Source organism: Sphaeramia orbicularis, chromosome 11 (genome assembly GCF_902148855.1).
Source record: "Sphaeramia orbicularis chromosome 11, fSphaOr1.1, whole genome shotgun sequence".
Taxonomy (NCBI): Eukaryota; Metazoa; Chordata; class Actinopteri; order Kurtiformes; family Apogonidae; genus Sphaeramia; species Sphaeramia orbicularis.
Window position 1 is genome coordinate 42,461,258 of NC_043967.1, and position 24,111 is coordinate 42,485,368.

At 34.7% G+C, this 24,111-nt stretch overlaps 1 protein-coding gene across 1 annotated transcript in view; it reads left to right on the forward strand.

Annotated features, from left to right (window-relative positions):
- The window catches only part of pleca (plectin a), a 354,738-nt gene that overhangs the window by 16,007 nt on the left and 314,620 nt on the right, over positions 1 to 24,111 (forward strand). The window contains 1 exon segment of the mRNA XM_030147347.1: positions 19,909 to 20,122. Coding sequence (XP_030003207.1) covers positions 19,909 to 20,122 — 214 coding nt within the window.

Consider the following 24,111-nt stretch of genomic DNA (forward strand, 5'->3'; position numbering starts at 1 on the left):
ACCCCCCCATAACATTACTAGACCATGATTTTTTATTCCCTTGGACCTTCCTGAAGAAGAAAATATGATGCCAACATCAAAATTTTGGGATGGACTACCCAAAGCTAATGATGACGTGTCCGTGTAATGAATGATGCAGAGTTCAGATTCGTGACCAGTGTCGGTGACACTCACATCCCTCTTACGTTTCTTGTGCGCCATTTTCATTCAGAATGGACACCTTAAAAGAAAAAAGAAGATGTAAGTACATTTTTATGACAAAATAGAATTTGAGAAAATACTGTTCTTCGATTGATAATGCGCAGGTGAATCACTGAAAAAAAAAACATGAAACAGGGAATCAATTCTTGAGGCACCACTCAAAATTATCGTCTGAAACTGATATTTTTCAATTCTAAAGTTGAAGAGATGGTCATAGGCTGTTACAGTGTGGTTTATTGGATTGCTGGTACTCAAAAACATAGGTATAGTCACCAAAATCACGTCTCTATCTGTCATATTTGCAAAGTTATGAGCCCGAACAGGATTTTTTGAGTCGCGTCGGCGGCCATTTTGAAACTGTCTGCTGATGGGTAGTCCATCCCAAAATTTTGATGATGGCATCATATTTTCTTCTTCAGGAAGGTCCAAGGGAATAAAAAATCATGGTCTAGTAATGTTATGGGGGGGTGCACGGTGACCCCTATTAGCCCATGGACTATATCTTTGTCACCAAATTTAATACCAAAATAAGATTGGTAAGCACACTTTATGAAACTTGTGACTTCCTGTTAGGTACAATGGTGTATTCACCGCAGATGTAGCAGAATACGTCAGGCTTATTTTTACAAGATCTTCTAGTCGAAGCCATTTCATTCACCTGTAATATTAAAAAAAACATTAATCATAAATTGTCAAAAGTAAAATCTTCAGAACTTGTTTATTGCAAGAAATATGAAAGAATTTTGTATCATATGATGTGAAAATGCCCATAAATGTAAGCAAAAATGTTAAAAAGCCAATATGTAGCATAGTTCAGAAAGTTGACCTGATTGAGCAAAATTAATGTGATTTTTAGATTCAGCACACCAAAATTATCCTAAATCAGCTCAAAAAACTTAATAAATTTGTTGCTGACCAGTGTTATTATGATAGTATTTTACTAGTTTGACCCATTTGAGATTGAATTGGTCTGAATGTGGAACCTGAACAAAAAAAAAAAAGTTAATATCTTAGTGTATTTCACAACTTCATCCCAAGGGTCGGACTGGACCCTTTGGCGGGCTGGATTTGACAGTTGTGGTTTAATGCATCTGTTTGGGATCTTTAAGACTTGAGAACCGAGGATCTGCACATGGAACGTGTCTCAGAGCTGCACCGTTCTGTCAGTTTGATGAATCTGGTGCTCGATCAGATGGAGTCTATAACACAATGGGGACAAAGCTGGCACAGACACCGGCGTTCAAATTGGATGGCATTCATAGTTTATGAATACATGAACGGGCTCAGAGGGAGACTGAACCAACACTTCACCTCCTCCTGTCCCTGATTTCTCCACTCATGCATTCTACAAGTGGGAGACTAATAATATAGTAGAGCCTTACAAACAACCAATCCATCATTCACGATGTTTTGATTATGTAATGGCACGACATGACATTTCTTTCTTTCTTTTTTGTTTTTTAAATTTGCTCAGCGAAGCCTGCAATTTGGAGCAATTTTGACTTGCAAAACATGACACAGAGTAAGCAAGTTGTGAAGTGAAAAGAAACAGATTGATAGATTTACAGCTTAATTTGCATTTTATGGCTTTAGAGTGGAGAGAGGGGTCAGGGATAAGAAATCATTTACATGTATGGAAAGTAATCAATTAGAGAGACTCTAGCCAAGATTTTAAGGCTTCTATACTGGAAATAAATTGGCTAAAATTTGCTTAGAGGTCTTATTTCTGTCTTTGTGCGTAAGAAATCAATATAAGTGAACTTTGTGTTGGCAAGTTCTGCAAATTTACAGGATTTCAGTTCTGTTGCAACATGTTGATGCTCATATGAACTATGTTTTCAGCTCAAAAATGTCCAGTTTCATCACAATTAATGCTATATTTTCATGTCACAAATGGCCAAGTTATATTTGAACTGAATTGACCTGAAAAACAAATATTCTATTCTTTTAGATTCCCCAGTTTTTCTTACCAGATTCTATACTACATATCACATGTTTTATTTTTACAGGTTCAATATGGAGTATGGTGCTGATCCATCCTGCTTATGTTACACCAATACATACATTAAGAATGTCACACGTCCCTTTTTAAATCAACAGTTTTCTAATAAGAAGCATTTTTATAAAGAAATAACAATTCTATATTGTTATTTACTCTTTAGTATGATGATAAACTATACAATAAATAATTCTGATCCCAGTTTTTGCACAGGGATCATTAGTGTAAACGGTGACATGGCTGCCGAGCATCAGTATGATGGGATCTGTAACAACCATGTCACATCCGTCCACTGCCACATTTTGTGTTTTTGTGTCAACTGTTCCACAATACTAACATTTATGAATAAGAGGAGAATTAGCAATAGTACGTCTATAAGTTTATTCCTAATAAAGTACTGGTACTGACCAGATCATCATGGGTAATGTCACGTCCGTCCACCAGCAAAAGTTTTCACATACACATGCTATTCAAAATCCAATATTTCTGAAAATAGAGCTTCCACTGTCAAATAATATCAGTAGTCTGTGCACAAATGGATTAGCATTATTTCAACACAGTTCTATGCATTTCTTACAACTTTTTTTTTTTGTGACAAAAATGGCCACTCATTTGACCCCCTAAGTAAATTTTAGCCGAAATGCATTTTAAAAACATTGATGTTCTGTTAATAATTTATTTTCTGGCGGGCTCGTGTTTAGGGGTGTGTACTGGCAAGAATCTGGTGAAATGATGCAAATGACAATACTGAGATCATAATGCAATATATCACGATATATCATGATACTGTTAAAAAGCCATTTTTTGTTTGTTTCTTTTTTTTTTAAAGATTATTTCCTAGAAGAATTTAATTACACCAGAAATATGTACAAACACTAAACACATTTTTATTTGATCAGAACAGGATCTAATGCTGTATCACAACATTTTTCTAATTCTCCTAGTTTCCAAAAGGAACTAACATCTGCCGCTCAGACAGTAAAAAGTACTTTTAGGATGCTTCAAATAAACATTATTTAATACAACAGTGTTAAATAATAATGAATAAAATATAAACACTAAAGGAAACCTAAAAACAAAAATGAACCTCCGTCATATCTGCATTTGAATAAATACCTAAAAAATATCGACACAGTACTTTTTAATATCGACACAGTATCGTGAAATGAAATATCATGATATATTGCAAAACCGATGTTTTCTAACACCCCTACTCGTTTTATTGTGTTTCTCTGTACTACTGTTTTGTTTTTATCCTGGTTTAACCTGGTATTTAAACTGCAAAGCACTTTGTGGTTTTATCCATGAAAAGTGTTATATAACTAAAATTGACTCACTTACTACTGAAATCAGTGAATTTCCAGTATTTCCATTTGTGTGTTGATTATTGATTAGACTGTCAGTTCACATTATTATGAATTATGGACAGTGTGTGAGGGGGAGTGTGTGCTTTATTGTTTTAATCAGAGAGAGTGACACCAGGTCTGATTAGGTCCTCAGCACTAATTTTAGGGCACAGAGGTATTCAAGGAGGACAAAGAGATGAATATTCTGCTAGAATATGAGCATTTATGCTTCAGTGTAGCCGTATGTTTGTGTATTTGCTTGTTTGTTTGTTTGCTGATGCCCTTTTCATTCCATGTTAAGGTCACCCCTCCCCTTACCTGTGCAGGTGGTATGGTCCATGTGGATGAGAGAAAGCTGAGGCTGTAGCCTGCTGTAGTTTCTAGTCCAACGGAAAGGACCGATGGACCATTGTTTTTTTTTTGTTTTTTTTTTTTAATGTGTTTGGTTTCTGTTTTTATCTGCTTTATGTAAAGCTTCTTCTTCTTCTCCTTCTCCTTCTCCTTCTTCTTCTTCGTGTCAGTTGTCGTCCATCTGTAAACAATTTTTCAAGAATCTTCTTCTCCAAAACCGTCAGTCAGAATCACTTGATATTTGTTGTGGAACATCTGTGAGGAAAGGTCTACCAAGTTTGTTCAAAGAATTGGGAGATGTTTATTTTTTATTTTTTTTAATGAATTTTTGAAATGTTAAAAATCCCCCTTGGTTTATAATGGGACACATTTCTAAGTGCTATAACTTGAAAACGGTTGAAGATATTGATATAATTACTATTGGTAACACATAAGAAGTCACATATGGACCTTCATTTGGTGCCATGACCTTTGACCTTGAAAGGTCAAACAAATGTCAATTAATATCTTTAAATATGCAGCTGGACTACAGAACCCTTGGTCCTATTTTTTCTGTTAGTTTTAAGTTGAAGTTATTTTGTTTGAGTTGACCAGGTTTGTTTTACTGCTGTTTTACTAAAATAGTTTTGTTAATGAAACACAGCTTTATTTACACTCACTCCTGCCTTAACCCTGTGTAAACTATCGTTGTGAATTCTCCATATTCCACCGTTTTTGCAATGAGGTGTTGTTCAACACTCCTCCTGAAAGCACATACAGTACATATATGGCCTGGTAGATGTTCATGGATCAGTTTCAGAGCCCTGTTTCAGTAATAGTGTCATTAATTACCTCCGCCAAGGAGGTTATGTTTTTGCCAGGGTTTGTTTGTTTGTTTGTTTGTTTGTCTGTTTGTTTGTTTGTTTGTTTGTTTGTCTGTCCGTTAGTGTGCAACATAACTCAAAAAGTTATGGACAGATTTGGATGAAATTTTCAGGGTTTGTTGGAAATGGGATAAGGAAGAAATGGTTAAATTTTGGTGGTGATCGGGGGTGGGGGGGCCCACTGATCAGCCTTGGCGGAGGTCTGTGCTCTCCGAGTGCTTCTAGTTTTATAACATTCTATGAATTTTTGTATCATGTTTGTTTTGTTTGGATGGTTGACTGGAGGAACTGATCAATAGCACCATCAATAAAATAATATACAAACCTGACATAGAAAAATGTGTTAGTAACTATTATGTCAAACATGCCTAATGTCACTGATTTACATCATAGCTATTGTAGATGCTATATTCAAATGAACAATTATTGCATAATAACAATAATAATAATAATAATAATAATAATAATAATAATAATAATAATAATAATAACTAGAAGCACTCGGAGAGCGCAGACCTCCGCCAAGGCTGATCAGTGCCCCCCACCCCCCCCCCGTGGGCCCCCCCACCCCCGATCACCACCAAAATTTAATCATTCCTTCCTTATCCCATTTCCAACAAACCCTGAAAATGTCATCCAAATCTGTCCATAACTTTTTGAGTTATGTTGTACACTAACGGACAGACAAACAAACAGACAAACAAACAAACCCTGGCAAAAACATAACCTCCTTGGCGGAGGTAATAATAATAATAATAATAATAATAATAATAATAATAATAATAATAATAATAATAATGATAATAATAATGATAATAATAATAATAATAATAATAGAATTACAGAGAAGAGAGGGGGAAATGATACCAACACAACAAATGCGAAGAAAATAAATACAAAACAAAAACTAAATATGAAATACAATGAGTTACATTCTCCAATGGTTAGGACAAATACATAAATATATATTAGTCAGAGCTAACATGTAGTGATATGAAGAAGTAACTGAACTGATCAAATTCACTAAAGACAAAAAGAGTAAGGATGACTGGAGGAGAGCCATGATAATGTTAATTTTTTTCCTCCTTTACTTTCTTTTCTTCATTATGACTTTACATGTGTATACTACTTGTGTTTGTATTTTTTATTTTTTTTTCTTTCTTCTGATTATTGTGTGATATGGAGTCCTACTCATTCAACCACATTCACATGATCCTTCCAACTATTTTATACTCTAATGCAGGGGTTCTCAAACTTTTTACAGTGGAGTACCCCCTGAAATATGTTTTTTTTTTAGCCAAGTACCCCCTACTCTGGCTTCAGCATTTTCGATTGAAAAAGTTAGGCAAAATTTGTTCCTGTGCCAAAGATCTGTTTTTTTTTATTTTCAAAACTTTGTAAACAAACAACATATGTTTAGCTTTAATATATTAAAAATAACAAATCTTTATGAGCCAATTTTATGCAAAATACAAACTGAAAAGTGCCCTCTATCATTCATGAGAAAAATAAATTAAATAGTCACTAATGAATAACTGAACCTTTCATCAACAAGAAATAAGGACTTAATTACTGAAATAAACTCATCTTGAATAATTTGAAATAGAAATGTTCTAAAAATGTTATCAAATCTTAAACAAGATAATGATAATAATAATAATAATAGAAAAAATAATCCAAATATTGAAATTAAATAAGGTCAGGAGTGTCAATTTTATTAGATGAATGTATTTATTGTGTTTTATATTTCAGCATTACTTCTCATCTATTTTGCATTCAGTACATGATGATTTATTTAATGTATTTTTACCCAAAAAATGTTCAAGTACCCCCTGGGCTTCTTCCAAGTACCTCCGGGGGTATGTGTACCCCCATTTGAGAAAGCCTGCTCTAATGCCTTGACTTTTATATTCCTGTATATTTGAACTTTATTTTAAGATAAAATTAGGTCTGTTTTTAGTCCAAACTAATATGTAGAGCAACTTATTACTTTAAAATCCAGATGAAATTACAGAGGTTGATGATGTACTCAGATCATTCATTTGAGTAAAAATACAAATGTCAGAAATACGTTATATGTGGTCTGTAAAAATTATTCATTTTCTTGCATATTTTTCCCCTTTAATTCCATTCATAAATGAAATCAGAATGAATGAATTAATGGTCTAGAGCTTTAAGCCTAAGCCATGTCCACTCAGATTCAGTGCTGTGACTACAAAATTACATTAAATAAATTACATTAAATTACATTACATTGTAGACATTTGGTTTCACTCTGAGTGTTTTAACTAAACTCTTGCCAAAAAGCCAAATTATATCGACCACGATTCCTTCTTTAAAGCAATAAAAAGTGAAAATGTCCATGAGGCTGAATGCACTTTTAGTCAGCACTGCATTGCACGTAAAGATAGGATAATTTAATTTATCTCACTGTGGGGAAATTTTACAGTCAGCAGCAGCAAAAAATACAACAAGCAAGTGCAGCGAAAAAGACAGATAGAAAAAATACAAATGAGTAAAAAAAATGAAAATATAAAGAGAAAAAATAAGAATTTTGGGTATTTATGTAAATACTTATATAAATAAAGAAATATAATAAACATTATTTGCATATTTACATCATCATGGCTGTACATGTACATGGTGTGATATGGGGGTGGGGTGGGGGTTACTGGGAACTGTTACGGAGTCTGATGACTGTGGGGAGGAGTGACCTAAAAGACCAGAATGCAGCATTTTAGGTAAATATATATATATATATGTGTGTTATCAGACAAAAATAAAAGCTCCCATCATGCAGAAGAGTAATGTTATTAGAACTGGTGAAAGTAAAAGTATTATAATGTTGTAGTTGAAACTGCTTTTTTAGGCTATATACTACTGGCAAGATAGAAGTATACTATACATCATGTGATATCAGCTTGTATAGTTTTTTTTTTTTTTTTTTTTTTTTAACAAATAAACAACTCAATAGAGAAAATTAAAGCAAAATGCAACTATAGTACACTTTAAAAAAGAAAAAAAAAAGCGCAAACAAACAGTAATATTCCAGCAGCAGAGGTGCTGAAAAAATACTGTTAAATAACGGAAAATAACCATCTCAAAAAATATCTGGTAATTTTCCATAATTAAAATACAGTTTTTTGCCCTAACTTTACATGAGATTCAGCATATTTTTTGACTTTTTAATGTTTAATAAAGAATATTTTCATGTGTTAAAACAATCAAATTACCTATTACCTATTTTCAATGAGACTCAGTTGTACAATCCACTGATAAAAACTGTATTTGGACAGTTTATCAGTGCTTATACATGTTATACATTCACAAAAACACATTTATTCAACATTTTTGTTGTGAAACCTCCTGTAATTACACAAGATATTTGTCAACTAACAAACGAGTCTTGTTAAACTTACAGAACAAATACTTTTTTGATGGCTAATTGTCAGTAATTTTATCTCAATTTCATATATATATATATATATATATATATATATATATATATATATATATATATATATATACACACACACACACATACAGGGTGGGGAAGCAAAATTTACAATATTTTGAGGCAGGGATTGAAAGACAGTGTATGACCAGTTAGTTTATTGAAAGTCATGAGAATTTATTTGCCACAAGAAAATTGACATAATAGAAAATGTTTTTATTCTATGTGTCCTCCTTCTTTCTCAATAACTGCCTTCACACGCTTCCTGAAACTTGCGCAAGTGTTCCTCAAATATTGGGGTGACAACTTCTCCCATTCTTCTTTAATAGTATGTTCCAGACTTTCTGGTAATAGTTTTGCTCATAGTCATTCTCTTCTTTCCATTATAAACAGTCTTTATGGACACTCCAACTATTTTTGAAATCTCCTTTGGTGTGACGAGTATATATATATATATATATATATATATATATATATATATCGTGTGTATATGTATATATATGTATATATATGTGTGTATATATATGTATATGTATATATATATATATATATATATATATATATATATATATGTGTGTGTATATATATATGTGTGTATATATATATATATATTTGTTTTTTTTTTACAGTACTAAACTTTAAATTAACAGTTTAATCTCATAAATAGAAAAGACATATTTGTGAAAATATGATAATTTGCAAATTTATTTTAACTGTATTTTTCTGTGAAAAAAGAAAACAATTCTTTTAAAAAATTGAAATTTTTTGGTTATTCACAGTTACAGTTTTTTCTATTTTCTATGTCTATTTTTGTCATTTCATTGATATTTTCCTGTATCTTAAAAATAAAGGGAAAATCTGTAAAATAAACAGTAAATACTGTTAAATTACAGATTTTTTTTTTTTTTTTTTTACAGTGTACTTAACTAAAGTGCATCTAGTTGTATATAAGTACAGTTCTTGAGTAAATACACTTAGATTCCATCAGTGACTCATGCTTTTCCTAGTGAATCTAATGCAGAGTCCCAGTCACTATCACAGCAGTCCATCTGTTTCCACATGACACTCAGATGCTGAGCTCAGCAGAGGTGTTTGGAATAACATCCTAAAGGTGTGAACTCCAAAGGCAAAGGACAAAAATACAGTGGATTTTTAATATTACTAAGCTCCAAAGTCCCCACATGACTAGATCCAGGCTGGTGTTTGCAGTTCAGATCCTAAATATTGTCCTGCAGAGGTAAAATAAGTGCCATACTTCCACTAAAACCCCCCTCAGCACCGCCTGCCTCCTCACACTAAACCTGACCTCAGATCAGTTTCCACATGCGCACCCAGTATGCAATCGGATCTGCGCCCTCATCTCCATCTCCATCTCCATCCTGATCCGTGCCGTCGGAGCTCCGGACAGCATCCATGCACCCTGCAGGCTGCGGGGGGTGGAGCAGATTCCTTCAGCCTGCAGCCCGGATCGGATCGGATCGGACTGGACCGGACCGGGTTTGAGCGGCGGAACATCCCGAAGCCTGGATACCGCAGGACGCAGGCGCGACTCCCGCTGCGGCTGTGCGCGTGATGGCTGTGTAAGTTTGCGCGGATTTAACCGAGAAGTGGGACGACGGTACCACTGCAAAGCGGATTTCTTACCATTGTTTACCTGAGGCCACATCAGAGCGCATTCTGGATATTTTTGGCGTGAGTAGCAGGAACACACACTGTCTTATCAGTCTGTTTTTTTTTTTTTTGTTTTTGCCGCATAGTCGCCACTGTTAATCATTTATACCGGACCAAAACTACAAATTTCGCATATTCTGACCATGCAACACCATGCAAATGAAAGAGGATGTTTGCATTTGTGCACTCGTCCTTGTCTGTCCAACTGCAGGTGCACCCCCCCCCACCCCCCCATATGCATTTCAGGTCAAATCCACTCCATCTGATTTGAGGTGTGTTGATCCACTGCAGCCTCACAATGAGTCAGGATCAAGTTTTCTGGGTTGGATCCAGTGTTGACAGGTTTATTAGCACACTTGATGGTCCACAGATCCAGTCCTGAGGAGGTCCATCAGTGTAGTAGTTCTCAGTCACAGCTGTCAGTGGGATTCAGACACTACCAGTCTGTTCACACCACTTAACTTTATTCCATTTCCAAGTCCTGAGTTTTCCAGGGGCATGCTCTTTACAGCTCCTTGGGGTTGCCTGGTAACTATGGATCACCCTGATGCTTTCAGCTTGCTTGGATGGAAGCCATACAAGAAAGCAAAAGCCTCCCTGGACTGAAAAAAACAAAAAAAAACAACAACAACAAAAAAAAAACAGTATGACACAAGTGAGAGAAGCAGTGAACACCACAGTGAAGTCCTTCAGTGCTAGTGATGGGACTTTTGGCTCTTTGAAGGGAGCTGTTAAAAAACTAGTTCTTTTATGTTTCTTGTATTATTTTGAAACGCCAGTGTTTTAACCCTTTCATGCATAGTGGTCACTACAGTGGACAATTATTCTCCAGCTGTTCTCTTGTATGTTCATGAATTTTGTTGTTATAGTTCCATATCAGCCAACACGGTGGACACTCATGCACCATCCCATACACTGTGATTCATACAATTAGCATAACTTTGCTGTTCTTGATAAATCTGATCTGCAGTAACATGTTTTAGTGTATATCAGTTGTTAGACCGTAATTACCAGTTTTTGTTTTTGTTTTAAATAAGGGTTTTATTGCATATTATCTCCATGAAATGAGTAACAACCAGTATTAGAATATGTTAAAATGTGAGAAAACATCAGATTAGCAGCAGTTAACAATGTTTTAATTTAATTCTTTTCACATCAGTTTCTGCTATTGGGTCAAAACACTATTCGAAATCTCTCTGACGGGACACTTTAGAGACAATTTGACAAATTAGTGTTGCTAAATGACCCACATTTTTATTTTTAATTCATTTTTGCTTCAGTTGGACCATATGGGATTATCCAAAACAAGGAGCTACTTTATGTTGAAATAAATGTTAGAATGGCAATCAAATTTCGCTCTCTGATGGGACATTACTGTTTTGACCCTATTGGGTTTTAAATACATGGTTCTTTACTTCAAAAATGAAACACATAGTGTAGTTCAGTGGACATTTTGTAAGACATGAAAAAAATAACTCGATCACATTGTTTTTTTCATGCCTAAGGAGGAATAAAAACACTAGACAAAAAATCTTGACAAAGGTTCTCATAATTCATGCATGAAAGGGTTAATGACTAAATAGGCTCCATGTGATGATTGATATTACATTTTAACCCTTTGATGCATGAATTATGCGAACCCTAGTCAAGGTGTTTTTTTTCCTGAGTGTCTTTATTCCTCTTGAGGGATGATAAAAAACAATGTGATTGAAGTTTTTTTTAACCCTTTCATGCATGAATTACTTAAGATTTTTTTCCTGAGTGTTTTTATTCCTCTTTAGGCATTAAAAAAACAATGTGATTTAATTTTTTTTTTTTTAATGAACCTATTTTTCATAGAGTTACAAAAATGTCCACTCAGCTGGACACCATGCGTTTAATTTTTGAAGCAAAGAAACATGTATTTACTGTCATACTGTGTGAAAACTATGAAATTTTTTTTTTTTTTTTAATGTTGCTAATCTGATGTTTTCTCACATTTTAACATACTATAATAGTAGTTATTACTCACTCAAATACTATGCAAAAAACAACAAAACACAACAACGTAAAAAAAAAAGAAAAAACTGTTAATTACAGTCTAATAACAATTGGCAATTAATTTACACTCAAATATGTTGCTGCAGATCAGGTTTATCAAGAACAGGAATGTTACAGTAACGGTATGATTTGCAGTGTATTATGGGATGGTGCATAAGTGTCCACTGTGTTGGTTGATATGTAAGTAAAACAACAAAATCCATAAATATACAAGAGAACAGCTGTAGAATAACTGTCCACTGTAGTGACCACTGTGCGTGAAAGGGTTAATGAACCTTTTTTTTTTTTTAAATGGAGTTATAAAAATGTCCACTCAGCTGGACACTATGTGTTTAATTTTTGAAGCAAAGAAACATGCATTTAAAATGCAATAACAGAAAGTGATATACTGTGTGAAAACTATGAAATAAAAACATTTTTAATAATAATAATTAGGGATGTCCGATATTGGCTTTTTTGCCAAAAACCGATATGCCGATATTGTCCAACGCTTAATTTCCGATTCCGATATCTACCGATACTGCTGCCGATATATGTGGGATATTAAACTAATTTTAGGTAACATCACATATCTCCTGTCATGGAATTAACACATCATGCCTAATTTTATTGTGATGCCCCATTGGATGCATTCTCAAATGCAACAAGGCTTTCAAAATGTAAACACTGTCTGTGCAAAGAATACATACTTCAACTTAAGTTGTGGAAAAAATGCCATATTTATTTATTTTCTCTCCCTCCCTCCATGAGTCTATTACAGTGTGGCAACTCTACTGTACAATTTTGAAAACTGCACATTTCTTTCAGCTACAAACAATGCTTCATTTACACGTTGGTAAATGCTGATGAAATCAAGGCATTATTTTAACGGTTTTAATGATAGGCAAAAAACCTGATAATGATATTCACCGATATTACATTTTTATGCCAATATTGGGCCGATAATATCGGTGGGCCGATGTTATCGGTGGACCGATATTATCGGACATCCCTAATAATAATGGATTGGATTTATATAGCGCTTTTCTAGACACCCAAAGTGCTTTACATTATTGACCCATTATTCATTCGCTCTCACATTCTCCCTCTGGTGGTGGTAAACTACATTTGTAACCACAGCTGTCCTGGGACAGGCTGACAGAAGCGTGGCTGCCAATTTGCGCCTACGGCCCCTCTGACCACCACCAAACATTCAAACACCAGTGTGAGTGGCACTGGAGGCAGGGAGGGTAAAGTGTCTTGCCCAAAGACACAACACACTGACTAGGACAGGGCGTGATTCGAACCGCTAGCCCTTCGGTTATTGGACGACCCGCTTTACCACCTGAGCCGCAGCCGCCCCAATGTAGCTAATCTGTTTTCTCACATTGTAACATACTCTAATACTAGTTATTACTCACTTCATGGAGATAATATGCAAAAAAAAAAAAAAAAAAGCTTTTTGTTTAAGAAAATTGTTAATTACAGTCTGAAAACAACGAGCAATTGATTTACATTCAAACATGTTAGTGCAGATCAGGTTTATCTAGAACAGAAAAGTTACAGTAATGGTATAAACTGCAGTGCTTGTGATGGTGCATAAGTGTCCACTTTGTCGGCTGGTATGCACATAAAAAAACAAACCCATGAATATACAAGAGAACAGCTGGAGTGACCACTATGCATGAAAGGGTTAAAGGTGTTTAATTGGCGTGGCAGTAAATATCTTATCGCAAAAAAGAATAGTTAGTTCAAATGTGTGGGCTAAATACATGACATGAGAGGTGACATTAGGCAAATGCTAGAATTTGACCAAAAACATCACGGTACATTATGTGGACTAGTCTGTAGCCTAAAAACGAAGAAGAAAATAAAACATTTTCTAATGAAATAACATTTAATTCTCCTCAGAACAAGAACAATAAATGTGTGTAAACATACAGAAAAAATTGCACTAAACACAACAGTGATTAATCACTGCAATTACTTAAATACCTGAACTGTAGTGCAATTCTCAGAACAAGAACAGTATGTTGGTAAATTGACAGGCAATTGGACACTCCCTCCTTAAAAAAAAAAAAAAAAAAAAAAATGAACGGCTCTTCACAAAGACCCGGTTCCCAACGTTCATTTCAAAGAGCCGTTCAAAAGATTCGATTAATTCGTCGACGTCACATCACTATTCAGTGCATTTCAGTACAGATGAGTTGTCTGCAGTCCAGTCAGAATGAATACACACATAATAAAGGGTTCATATATGCAAGATGACTAAAGGATTCTGGGATTTACACAGATTTATATTGTATGAATATATGATACCGTTTATACTGCCATGAGGCAAATGTGTGGTTTCTCCCTTTCTGCTGAATATCAGAGCTATTTTTAAAGCTTATGAATTTTTTACGTGACTGGAGCTCTAACCTTCAAAGCATCCTAGTCTGAATATTCTTGAGGTGTTCATGTAGTTTTATCACAAAACTTCATCTGAAGAGCAGTAGGAGTTGACTAGTAGTTCGGGGTGTGTATTGGCAAGAATCTGGTGACATGATACAAATCACAATACTAAGATCAACATATAATATGTCACGATATATCATGATACTGTTAACAAGGGGATTTTTTTATTTGTTGCCCCGCCCCCCAAAGGGGAGGCCAGGGGTATTGTTTGTTTGTTTGTTTGTTTGTTTAACACTCTAGCAGCAAAATTATTGGTTGAATTGATAGCAAATTTGGTTTATAGATTGCCAGTGACCCAGAATAGATGTCATTACATTTTGGGAAAACTAGGTCAAAGTTCAAATTTCTTAAGAATTTTTCAAATCTTTTTTTTTCCTCATTTACTTATAATGGGCAAAATTTCAAACCTCTGTAGCAGCAAAACTATTATTTGAATTCATACCAAATTTGGTTTAGAGGTTACCAGTGACCTAGAATTGATCTCATTAAATTTTGCGAACAGTAGGTCAAAGTTCGAATTTTTTCTGATTTTTTTATTTTATTTTTTTTCCCGTTTACTTATAATGGGTGAAATTTCAAACCTCTGTAGCAGCAAAACTATTATTTGAATTCATACCAGATTTGGTTTAGAGGTTGCCAGTGACCTAGAATAGATCTCATTAAATTTTGCAAACAGTAGGTCAAAGTTCAAATTTTTTCTGAATTTTTAATTTTTTTTTCCCATTTACTTATAATGGGTGAAATTTCAGATGTCTGTAGCAGCAAAACTATTGGTTGAATTCATACCAAATTAGGTTTATATATTGCCAGTGACCCAGAATAGATCTCATTACATTTTGGGAAAAATAGGTCAAAGGTAAATTTTTTTTATGAATTTTTAAATCTTTTTTTTCTCCCATTTACTTATAATGGGTGAAATTTCACGTCTATAAAAACATAAATTTTGTTTCAGCTTCCTTCAAACTTGGCACATATATACAGTAGAGGCAATTGATATGTTGACATCAGCACATGCATAGACATGATGACATCAGCTGGATCGATGCCCAAATAAGCTACAATATGTGCGATGGGCGGGGTTTGTTGTGCCTGGAAATACTTGTTCACTTTGTTTTAGTGTGAAAAATATGAAAATATGAATAACTTCAACAACCATGTAAACCTGACATTTGTTCAGAAAAATAAGTGCAATTTCAAAAATATTATGTCTGTATATGCAGACATCAGCACACACATAGACATGATGACATCAGCTGGATCGATGCCAAAATAAGCTACAATACGTGTGAGGGGCGGGGTTTGTTATACCTGACACCACTTGTTTTGTTTCTTTTTTTAAAAGATTATTTCCCAGAAGAATTGAATTACAGCAGAAATATGCACAAATACTAAACACATTTTTATTTTATCAGAACAGGATCTAATTCTATATCACAAAATGCTGTTCTGTAAAAATTTAAAACTTACATTACGTTTTACAGATGTTACAGTTTAAAATCCTGCTCAAATGTTCATATTCTGTTCGTTCATAACTAACATCTTAACATTATTTTTGTACAATCCCAACAAAGGAACAAACATCTGCCTTCCTCAGACAGTAAAAAGTGCTTTTAGGATAAAAACCAAAAAACAAAAATGAACCTCTGCCATATCTGCATTTGAATAAATACCTAAAAATATCAGTACAGTATCGTGAAATGAAATATCACTATATACTGCAGAACTGATATTTTCTTCCACCCTTACTTGTAGTGCACAAAAACCAGTGATTAAATGCACTTTATCCATTTAGATCCATCAATAAATCGCCACAGAATGGACTGTGTTACTGGAAACTCTATTCTTTTGGATATTTTTATTGCCAACGTTCCAGAATAAGAAGTATATGCATATTAGGGGTGTGGCAATATCGACGCATTGATGATATATTGTATTACATGCATGTTAGGATACATTGGTGCCAATTTTTTTTAAAAATTATTATTATTATTATTATTTATTTAATCTTTATTTAATCAGGAAATAAAAAAAATCCCATTGAGATTAAGAACGTCTTTTCCAAGGGAATCCAATCCAAGAGGCAGCAAGAAATATAAACACACAGTTACAACATACAATAATTTACAAGACAAGTCAAATATTGAGATTTTTATGAAACTAGTGCTAACCACGGATGTAGCATTCAGTATGTAGAGGCACTGAGAGGAGACTATGCACTTACTGTACATGGTCTCATCTCAGTCATCAAATTCTGTGAAACTGACACCACTCTGCAGGGAATAAACGCAGAATTCACACTTTTTGCCTTTTTTTAGGTGTATATTTTCCCCTTCGGTTACACAGAGAAAAATCATGTTTCATTAAAAAACCCAACAGTCGTCACAGAATCACTGTCGTTTCAAGGACAAAGTATGATGATAGTATTATGAGTTGTAATCCTCTCCTCTAAAGCACATGTCTATGTTATATTTATTCCTTTTATCTTTTTTTTTAGACTGATCTGATGCTAAACGTGTAAGTGAAAAAGCCTAGGAGTCAAAGTGTTGCAGCTCTGAGCAGATATTTAGCTAAATCATACTGGGATTGTAAACTCTAGCTAATGCACTGTGTGTTACTCTTGAGACTTTGTTGCCGTCTGCTCCCGTCCAATCAGAGCGGCTGTGGCGGAGCAGCTGGCGCCCCCGTGGAGATAGCATCCTGTGGACTGGACGGTGACTCAGCTGAAAGTAAAGCGGGCAGCGTGGTGACGTTTTACAGCGCATCAGCATCTGCATCACCTGCCTGGTTCCTCAGCAGCAGCAGCAGCAGCAGCAGCTCTGTGAATGAGGCAGGACTGGAGCTTCTACTAAAAAACACTCCAGTCTGTACACACAGTCTGAGCACTGAGCTGCAGCGCTTTGGCTTTTTTCTACAAAACCTGACGTCTAAATATAGGCTGGTTGCTGCAAAGTAGGGCAGTCATAGGGATTTATAGTTTAGTGACGTTCCAGTGATGATATTGATCATTTTTACCCTGCCCCCCGAAGGAGAGGCAAAGGGTAGTGTTTTTGGTTTGGTTTGTTTGTTTGTTTGTTTGTTTGTTTGTTAACACTTTAACAGCAAAGCTATTGGTTGAATTCATACCAAATTGGATTTATAGATGGATAGTGACCTAGAATGGATCAGATTACATTTTGGGAAAAGTAGGTCAAGGTTTCCATTTTTTTATGAACTTTATAAAAAAAAAAAAAAAAAAAATTGCTCCCCATTTTCTTGTAATTTGCTAAATTTCACATGTCTGTAGCAGCAAAGCTATTGGTTGAATTCATAATAATAATGATAATGATAATGATGATGATGATAATAATAATAATAATAATAATAATAATAATAATAATAATAATAATAACACATCAGTTTTATATAGCACTTTTCTAAGTACTCAAAGATGTTTATAGATTGCCAGTGACCCAGAATAGATCAGTTTACATTTTGGGAAAAGTAGGTCAAAGTTTCAATTTTTTATGAACTTCGTAAAAAAAAAAAAAAAATCTCCCCATTTTCTTGTAATTTGCTAAATTTCCCATGTCTATAGCAGCAAAACTATTGGTTGAATTATTATTATTATTAATAATAATAATAATAATAATAATAATAATAACACATCAGTTTTATATAGCACTTTTCTAAGTACTCAAAGATGTTTATGGATTGCCAGTGACCCAGAATAGATCAGTTTACATTTTGGGAAAAGTAGGTCAAAGTTTCCATTTTTTATGAACTTTATAAAAAAAAAAAATTCTCCCCATTTTCTTGTAATTTGCTAAATTTCACATATCTGTAGCAGCAAAACTATTGGTTGAATTCATAATAATAATAATAATAATAATAATAATAATAATAATAATAACACATCAGTTTTATGTAGCACTTTTCTAAGTACTCAAAGACATTATAGATTGCCAGTGACCCAGAATAGATCAGTTTACATTTTGGGAAAAGTAGGTCAAAGTTTCCATTTTTAATGAATTTTATAAATCTTTTTTTTGCGTCCCATTTACTTGTAATTTGCGAAATTTCACATATCTGTAGCAGCAAAAGTATTGATTGAATTCATACCAAATTGGGTTAAAAAATAAATAAATAAATAAATAAAAAGTAATAATAATAATAATAATAATAATAATAATAATAATAATAATAATAATAATACATCGGTATATAGCACTTTTCTAAGTACTCAAAGACGTTTATAGATTGCCAGTGACCCAGAATAGATGTGGTTAAATTTTGGGAAAAGTTGGTCACAAGTTCAAATTTTTTTGAATTTTTAAAATCTTTTTTCTTCTCCCATGTACTTACAACATTGTACGTGCTTTGAGTATGCATTCATAGAAAAGTGCTATATAAATCTAAACCATTATTATTATTATTAATGGGTGAAATTTTAAATGTCTGTAAAAACGTCAATTTCATATCAATTTTCTTCAAATTTTTCCACATATATAGAGGTAATTGATATGCTGACATCACCACACGCATAAACATGATGATATCGGCTGGATCGATGCCAAAATAAGCTACAATACATGCGAGGGGTGGGGTTTGTTGTGCCTGACACCACTTGTTTGGTGTAGTTTCTGTTGAACTTAGAATGCTACACAATGTTTTGACTGATACAAATGCAGGGATATGACATCTTGATTTACATTACCATAAAGGTATTCATTTCATCCATTCAGCCGAGCCCTTCTGCACAGCTTAAAGATGAGTTAGTGAAAATGGATAACTACTAAGATGACAGAAAAATGAAGTATGTTGCTAGTAAATTAATAGTTTAATCATGTTTCAAGCAAAAGTGTCAAAGTTTCATGAGTTGGACAAACACTGTTCAAAAGCAAAGAGTGAAAATAGTCAAACATCTCAATCTTATTCTAATAAACTCATGCCATAAACTCATTGTACTGATGCATGAAATAAGAAAGTACAGGCGGAATGTCTGACATATCAACACATTTTTATGTTTTGTTTTTTAAATTATTATTTCTCTAGAGTTCTTTTTCCAAACAGGTGTCACAAAAAGTAAATATGACTCATTATTGTTCTTCTTAGTAGTTCTCATTTCAAAACTGAAGAAGTGTCTTGAATGAGAGATTAAACGTTTTCAAAAGAGCTAAAGCAGTCTAGTTGAACTGAGAAGAACTACCAAGAAGAATAATGACCTGGGCAAATGAGAACCTACACAGACGTCATTATTGTTATTGAATATTGTCGTCTAGTGCTCTGCAGGCTTGTGCCGTGGAGGCTGAATACATTGCCGCCTTATTGATCTACTTGCGTAAGTGCATGATCAAGCACTTCCTACTTTACTTTTTATTGTGTGATTAAAATTTGCAAAGTAGTGAAATCAAACATTGCTGTCATATGGAGAATTTAATGGGTTAGGGTTAATTTTTCCTACTGCATTGCAAATGTTGGCAAGAAAAAACATCATTTTAACACAAGGTTATTGTCTATTTTCTCCTCTGTTGCACTACGTTTATGGTGTTTGTGCTTTTCTACTTCCAGACTATGGATGAGGTGAAGGACAAGCCCAAGAGGAGGCCTCTGGTGAGGGCTGTGTCGGAGGAAAGCGCTAGTGATCTAAGCTCCATCAGCTGTTCTCCGTCACCCGGGGATACGCTGCCCTGGAACCTCCCTAAACATCACCGCATCAAACGCTCCAAGTCGGCCTCTGGAGATGTACTGGACCCTGCAGAGAGGGCCGTCATCCGCATCGCAGGTATGGCGTGAGATGGCAGAATATAGAGATAGAAGTGATTGTCATGTGCATGTATGCGTTCAAAGGCTGTCTGTTGGGGGCTTATTTACTTTGCATGTTGTTTTCGCTCCTATTTTCTAATCCTTTTGCAACACCGCTGGTCTGCTCTTCATGTTTCGTAACGTATCATGTGGGGGTTTCTCAGTTATGTTGTTTTGGGTTTTTTGCTTGGTTAAGAGAATTGTGTTTGTACCTTTGTCCTGGCTGTTTCTACACTTATTACTAGGACTGTGTGACATGACCAAGTGGCAAGAACATTGGCTCCAAAATGAAGCCAATTTGCAAGTTTTTTTGAAGTTGTAATACCACTGATGACCACTGGGGGTGACTCCAAAAATCCCCAGCTCACATCGAGCAAACACTAACCTGTCTCACAACTGTCTAATCCCAGCTCACTGATCTTCTGTTTAAAAATTCAAAGGCCCATGATAAAATATTTTATCAGATGTGCCTTTCGTTTAGACGGCAACAGAGTTTTTTTGGGGTTGAAAATGCAAAACAAGCGAAACTACCTTCCGAAGTGGAAATCTTAAAAATGCTCCACTCTCCCATCACCATCTAAAGCAGTGATTTTCAATGTTGGGGTCGCCTGGAATTTCTAGTAATTGATTTTTTAAAAAAATTTATGGTGATTCAAGAGAGACAATCCCAATCCATAAAAGACATGATAAACTGTGAAGCTGAAACTGAAGCACTGTGGTTCTGTTTATCTGTCAAATGTTCATTGTGGTCGGTTTCAGATGCTGCAGCTCTTTCATAATTCATAGTTTGCGTTCTTGTTTGTTCAGTATTAATTGTCAGCCTTGTAAATCCAAGCTGGATTGACTGTACATATGTGACCGGTGGTGTCGGACTCTGCGTTGTGTTTTTTTTTTTAATGATGAGACCCGCACGTGTATCCTTGGAGGCAGTCTCCGTTTATTGTTCTGACTGACAAAAATGATAAAACATAAAGACTTCCGGTCAGCGATCCCACGTAAAACACACTCCTGCACAAACCAAATGATAAAGAAATATGTTTAAATACATTATAAGCGCCTAATACAGCCTAAACTAGCTGGTTCATGTAGAAAAAATTAAATTAACAAAGGTTAAAGAAAAATTTTTTACGAACTACACGGCTGCTTACCACTCCCACAGAAATCCGGAACAAAAGGGAAGAGGCAAAGGCGCGAAAACTCAGGTTATAGTGCGCAGTGTCACACCGTAAATTGTTCGCAGGGGAACAGACCAAAACCAAAAGTTCCACACACTGACAAGGAGGCCCACAATGTCAGGTACCAACCAAAAGAAATGAAAATAAAATGAACAGACTTTGTGTAATTATAACAATACACAAAATAATATACATACCCATATAGCTGTTAAATAATTGACCCTGTTACACATATCCTGAGCAAGGAAAATAAAATTCTCACTTTGTGCAGTAATCTACACCTGGTTTTTCTGCCTCCGTCCATAATAATATATATTATATAGACTAAATGTCCTCTGAAATTAACGTTTATTTGCAACATAGTAAGCAAACTATTACATGATCAAAAACAAATTAATTTGAACAGAAAAAAAAAATTGTCTATGTTTTAAATGTCTGGGGTCGCCAGAAATTTGTGATGTTAAAATGAGGTCACAAGCCAAAAAAAGGTTGGGAACCACTGATCTAAAGGGTTGAAAACGCAAAACTGGACGTTCTCGTCACGTAGAGTTTACATCACAGGCACGTGCCAGTACAGGAAAACAACAATATGTCGGATTGTTTCCCTGTGACAAACCTTCAAGTTGCCCTAGCTGCTCTGATTTACTTCCAAGAGATTGTGATTGTATTTTATGCTAGTAGAGAACAGGAATTGAAGTAGAAAGGTTGTACGCAGGCGTTTTGTCTTGGTGGTGATGATGCCACCTGCCGTGAATACTATATCGATCAATAGGAAATTTCACACACTTTTGCGTGCCTGTCTGCATGCAGATTTTTCCCCTAAAATGGACGTCTAAATGCAGAATTAAAAGTAAGAACGCAACACCACTTTTGCCTTTTTGGTTCAGATTGTTACCATCTAAACGTAGCCTAAGTCAGTGTTTTGTTTTTGTTTTTTCTTTAGCTTGTTTTACTGTAGATGGTCAGAGTTCTTCTCCACATCTTCAACCAAATTTCCTTCCTGTATCTGAGCTGTGTGACAGAAAACAAACTGCCACAATTATTTAAAATAATAATAATAATGTGTCAGTGATATTAATGTGAAAGAAATGACGGATGTTTGTTGTGATTAGCTGTTGCTTCTACATGCGGATGAACACAACGTGACCTGTTTGTCCTGATGGAGGTCAGCGTTTTTGTCGTGGCTGTCCTCTTTGTCTTCATGATGTTATTTTAATGTTTCACTGTTTGGCTGCCCTCATTCCAGAGACGCTTTCCTCTCCAAATTTGGTAGAGACAGACACTCCATCTCATTATGCCTCTGAGTATTTCCTCTGTGAGGGTTTGATCCTGCAGTAGTAGGTTTTTTTTACCCATTTGTCCGGAGCACTTCTTTCCCAGATCTATTCAAAATCTAGCAATCATTTACAATTTCCTGCATGTTATAATTCTGCTAAAACTGCTTCTTCTCCAGCTTCTAGTACAGACGTGAGTGAAATGATCATAATGACCCAGTAAAGCCCATAAAGAGCAACATCTCAGGTTTCAGAAACTGTTGGAATTTTCCCAATTGCACAAACAGTGAAAAAGTTAAAGCCATCCAAACTGCATATGCGCAGGGTGAGTCAGCGATGACACGTCAGGTTTTAAAGAGTTAAAAAACTAAAAAAAAAAAAGTTAAGAAACCACTTCTTTGCTTTATTTTTTATGGAGCTGAGCGCTGCCCATTCACACTCCCAACAGTAGGTGGCGGTAATGCACTGTAATGCTAATTAACACCATATATTTCACAGCATAAAAGAAGACCCAAAACTTTCTATTCATATCAGGTATGACGACTTTAAATGTGGTTTACTGACACTGAGCACAAAAACCTCAGTGTGTTTAATTCTTGAATAACTGACTGAACAGACTTTTAATTTTAACTGAGCGCACATTTTTGGTTTTGGTTAAAAAGTACCAAATTTAAGGTTAAAGGGAATCTATATCATAATACTGGAAGGTCTTAAAAAGAGAGAGAGAGAGAGAGAGAGAGAGAGAGAGAAAGAGAGAGAGTGAGTGAGTGAGTGAGTGTACAATTCTGAGAAATTTAGATGTTTTAAACTGTCCCATCTTCACATTAACCCTTTCATGCACGAATTATGAGAACCTTAATCAAAATTTTTTCCTGAGTGTTTTTATTTCTCTTTAGGCATGAAAAAGACAATGCAATTGAAAATTTTCTTCTGAAAAATAATAATAATAAAAAAAGATAAATAAATAAAATAAAAATAATTTTAAAAATGTAAAAAAAATACATTAAAAAATAATAATAATGAAAACAATTTCTTATGGACCTGTTTTTCATAAAGTGGCAAAAATGTGCACTCAGCTGGACACCACACGTCTAATTTTTGACGCACAGAAACATGTATTTACTGATAAATTGTGTGAAAACTATGGAGAGGATTTGTGATTCTGGGGGTTTATGCTCAGGAGAGATCTACATAATCATACCAATTCATGTCAGAAAAGATATGGAGTGTCTTAAAACATTAGTAAAGATATGTCTAAAAAAAAAAAAAAACAACCAAAAAAAACAACAACAACAAAAAGAACAACAAAAATCCATGAATATATAAGAGAACAGCTGTAGAATAACTGTCCACTGGAGTGACCACTGCGCATGAAAGGGTTAAATATCTCGGCACGTTGATAGGACCAATATTTTGGGAGATATTAGTAATTTTGGAATATAATAGCCTGGGCTGCTGATGGGGGATGGGTGGGTGGGTGGGTGGGTAAACATGACAAATTCATAGGGCCCAGTGTTTGT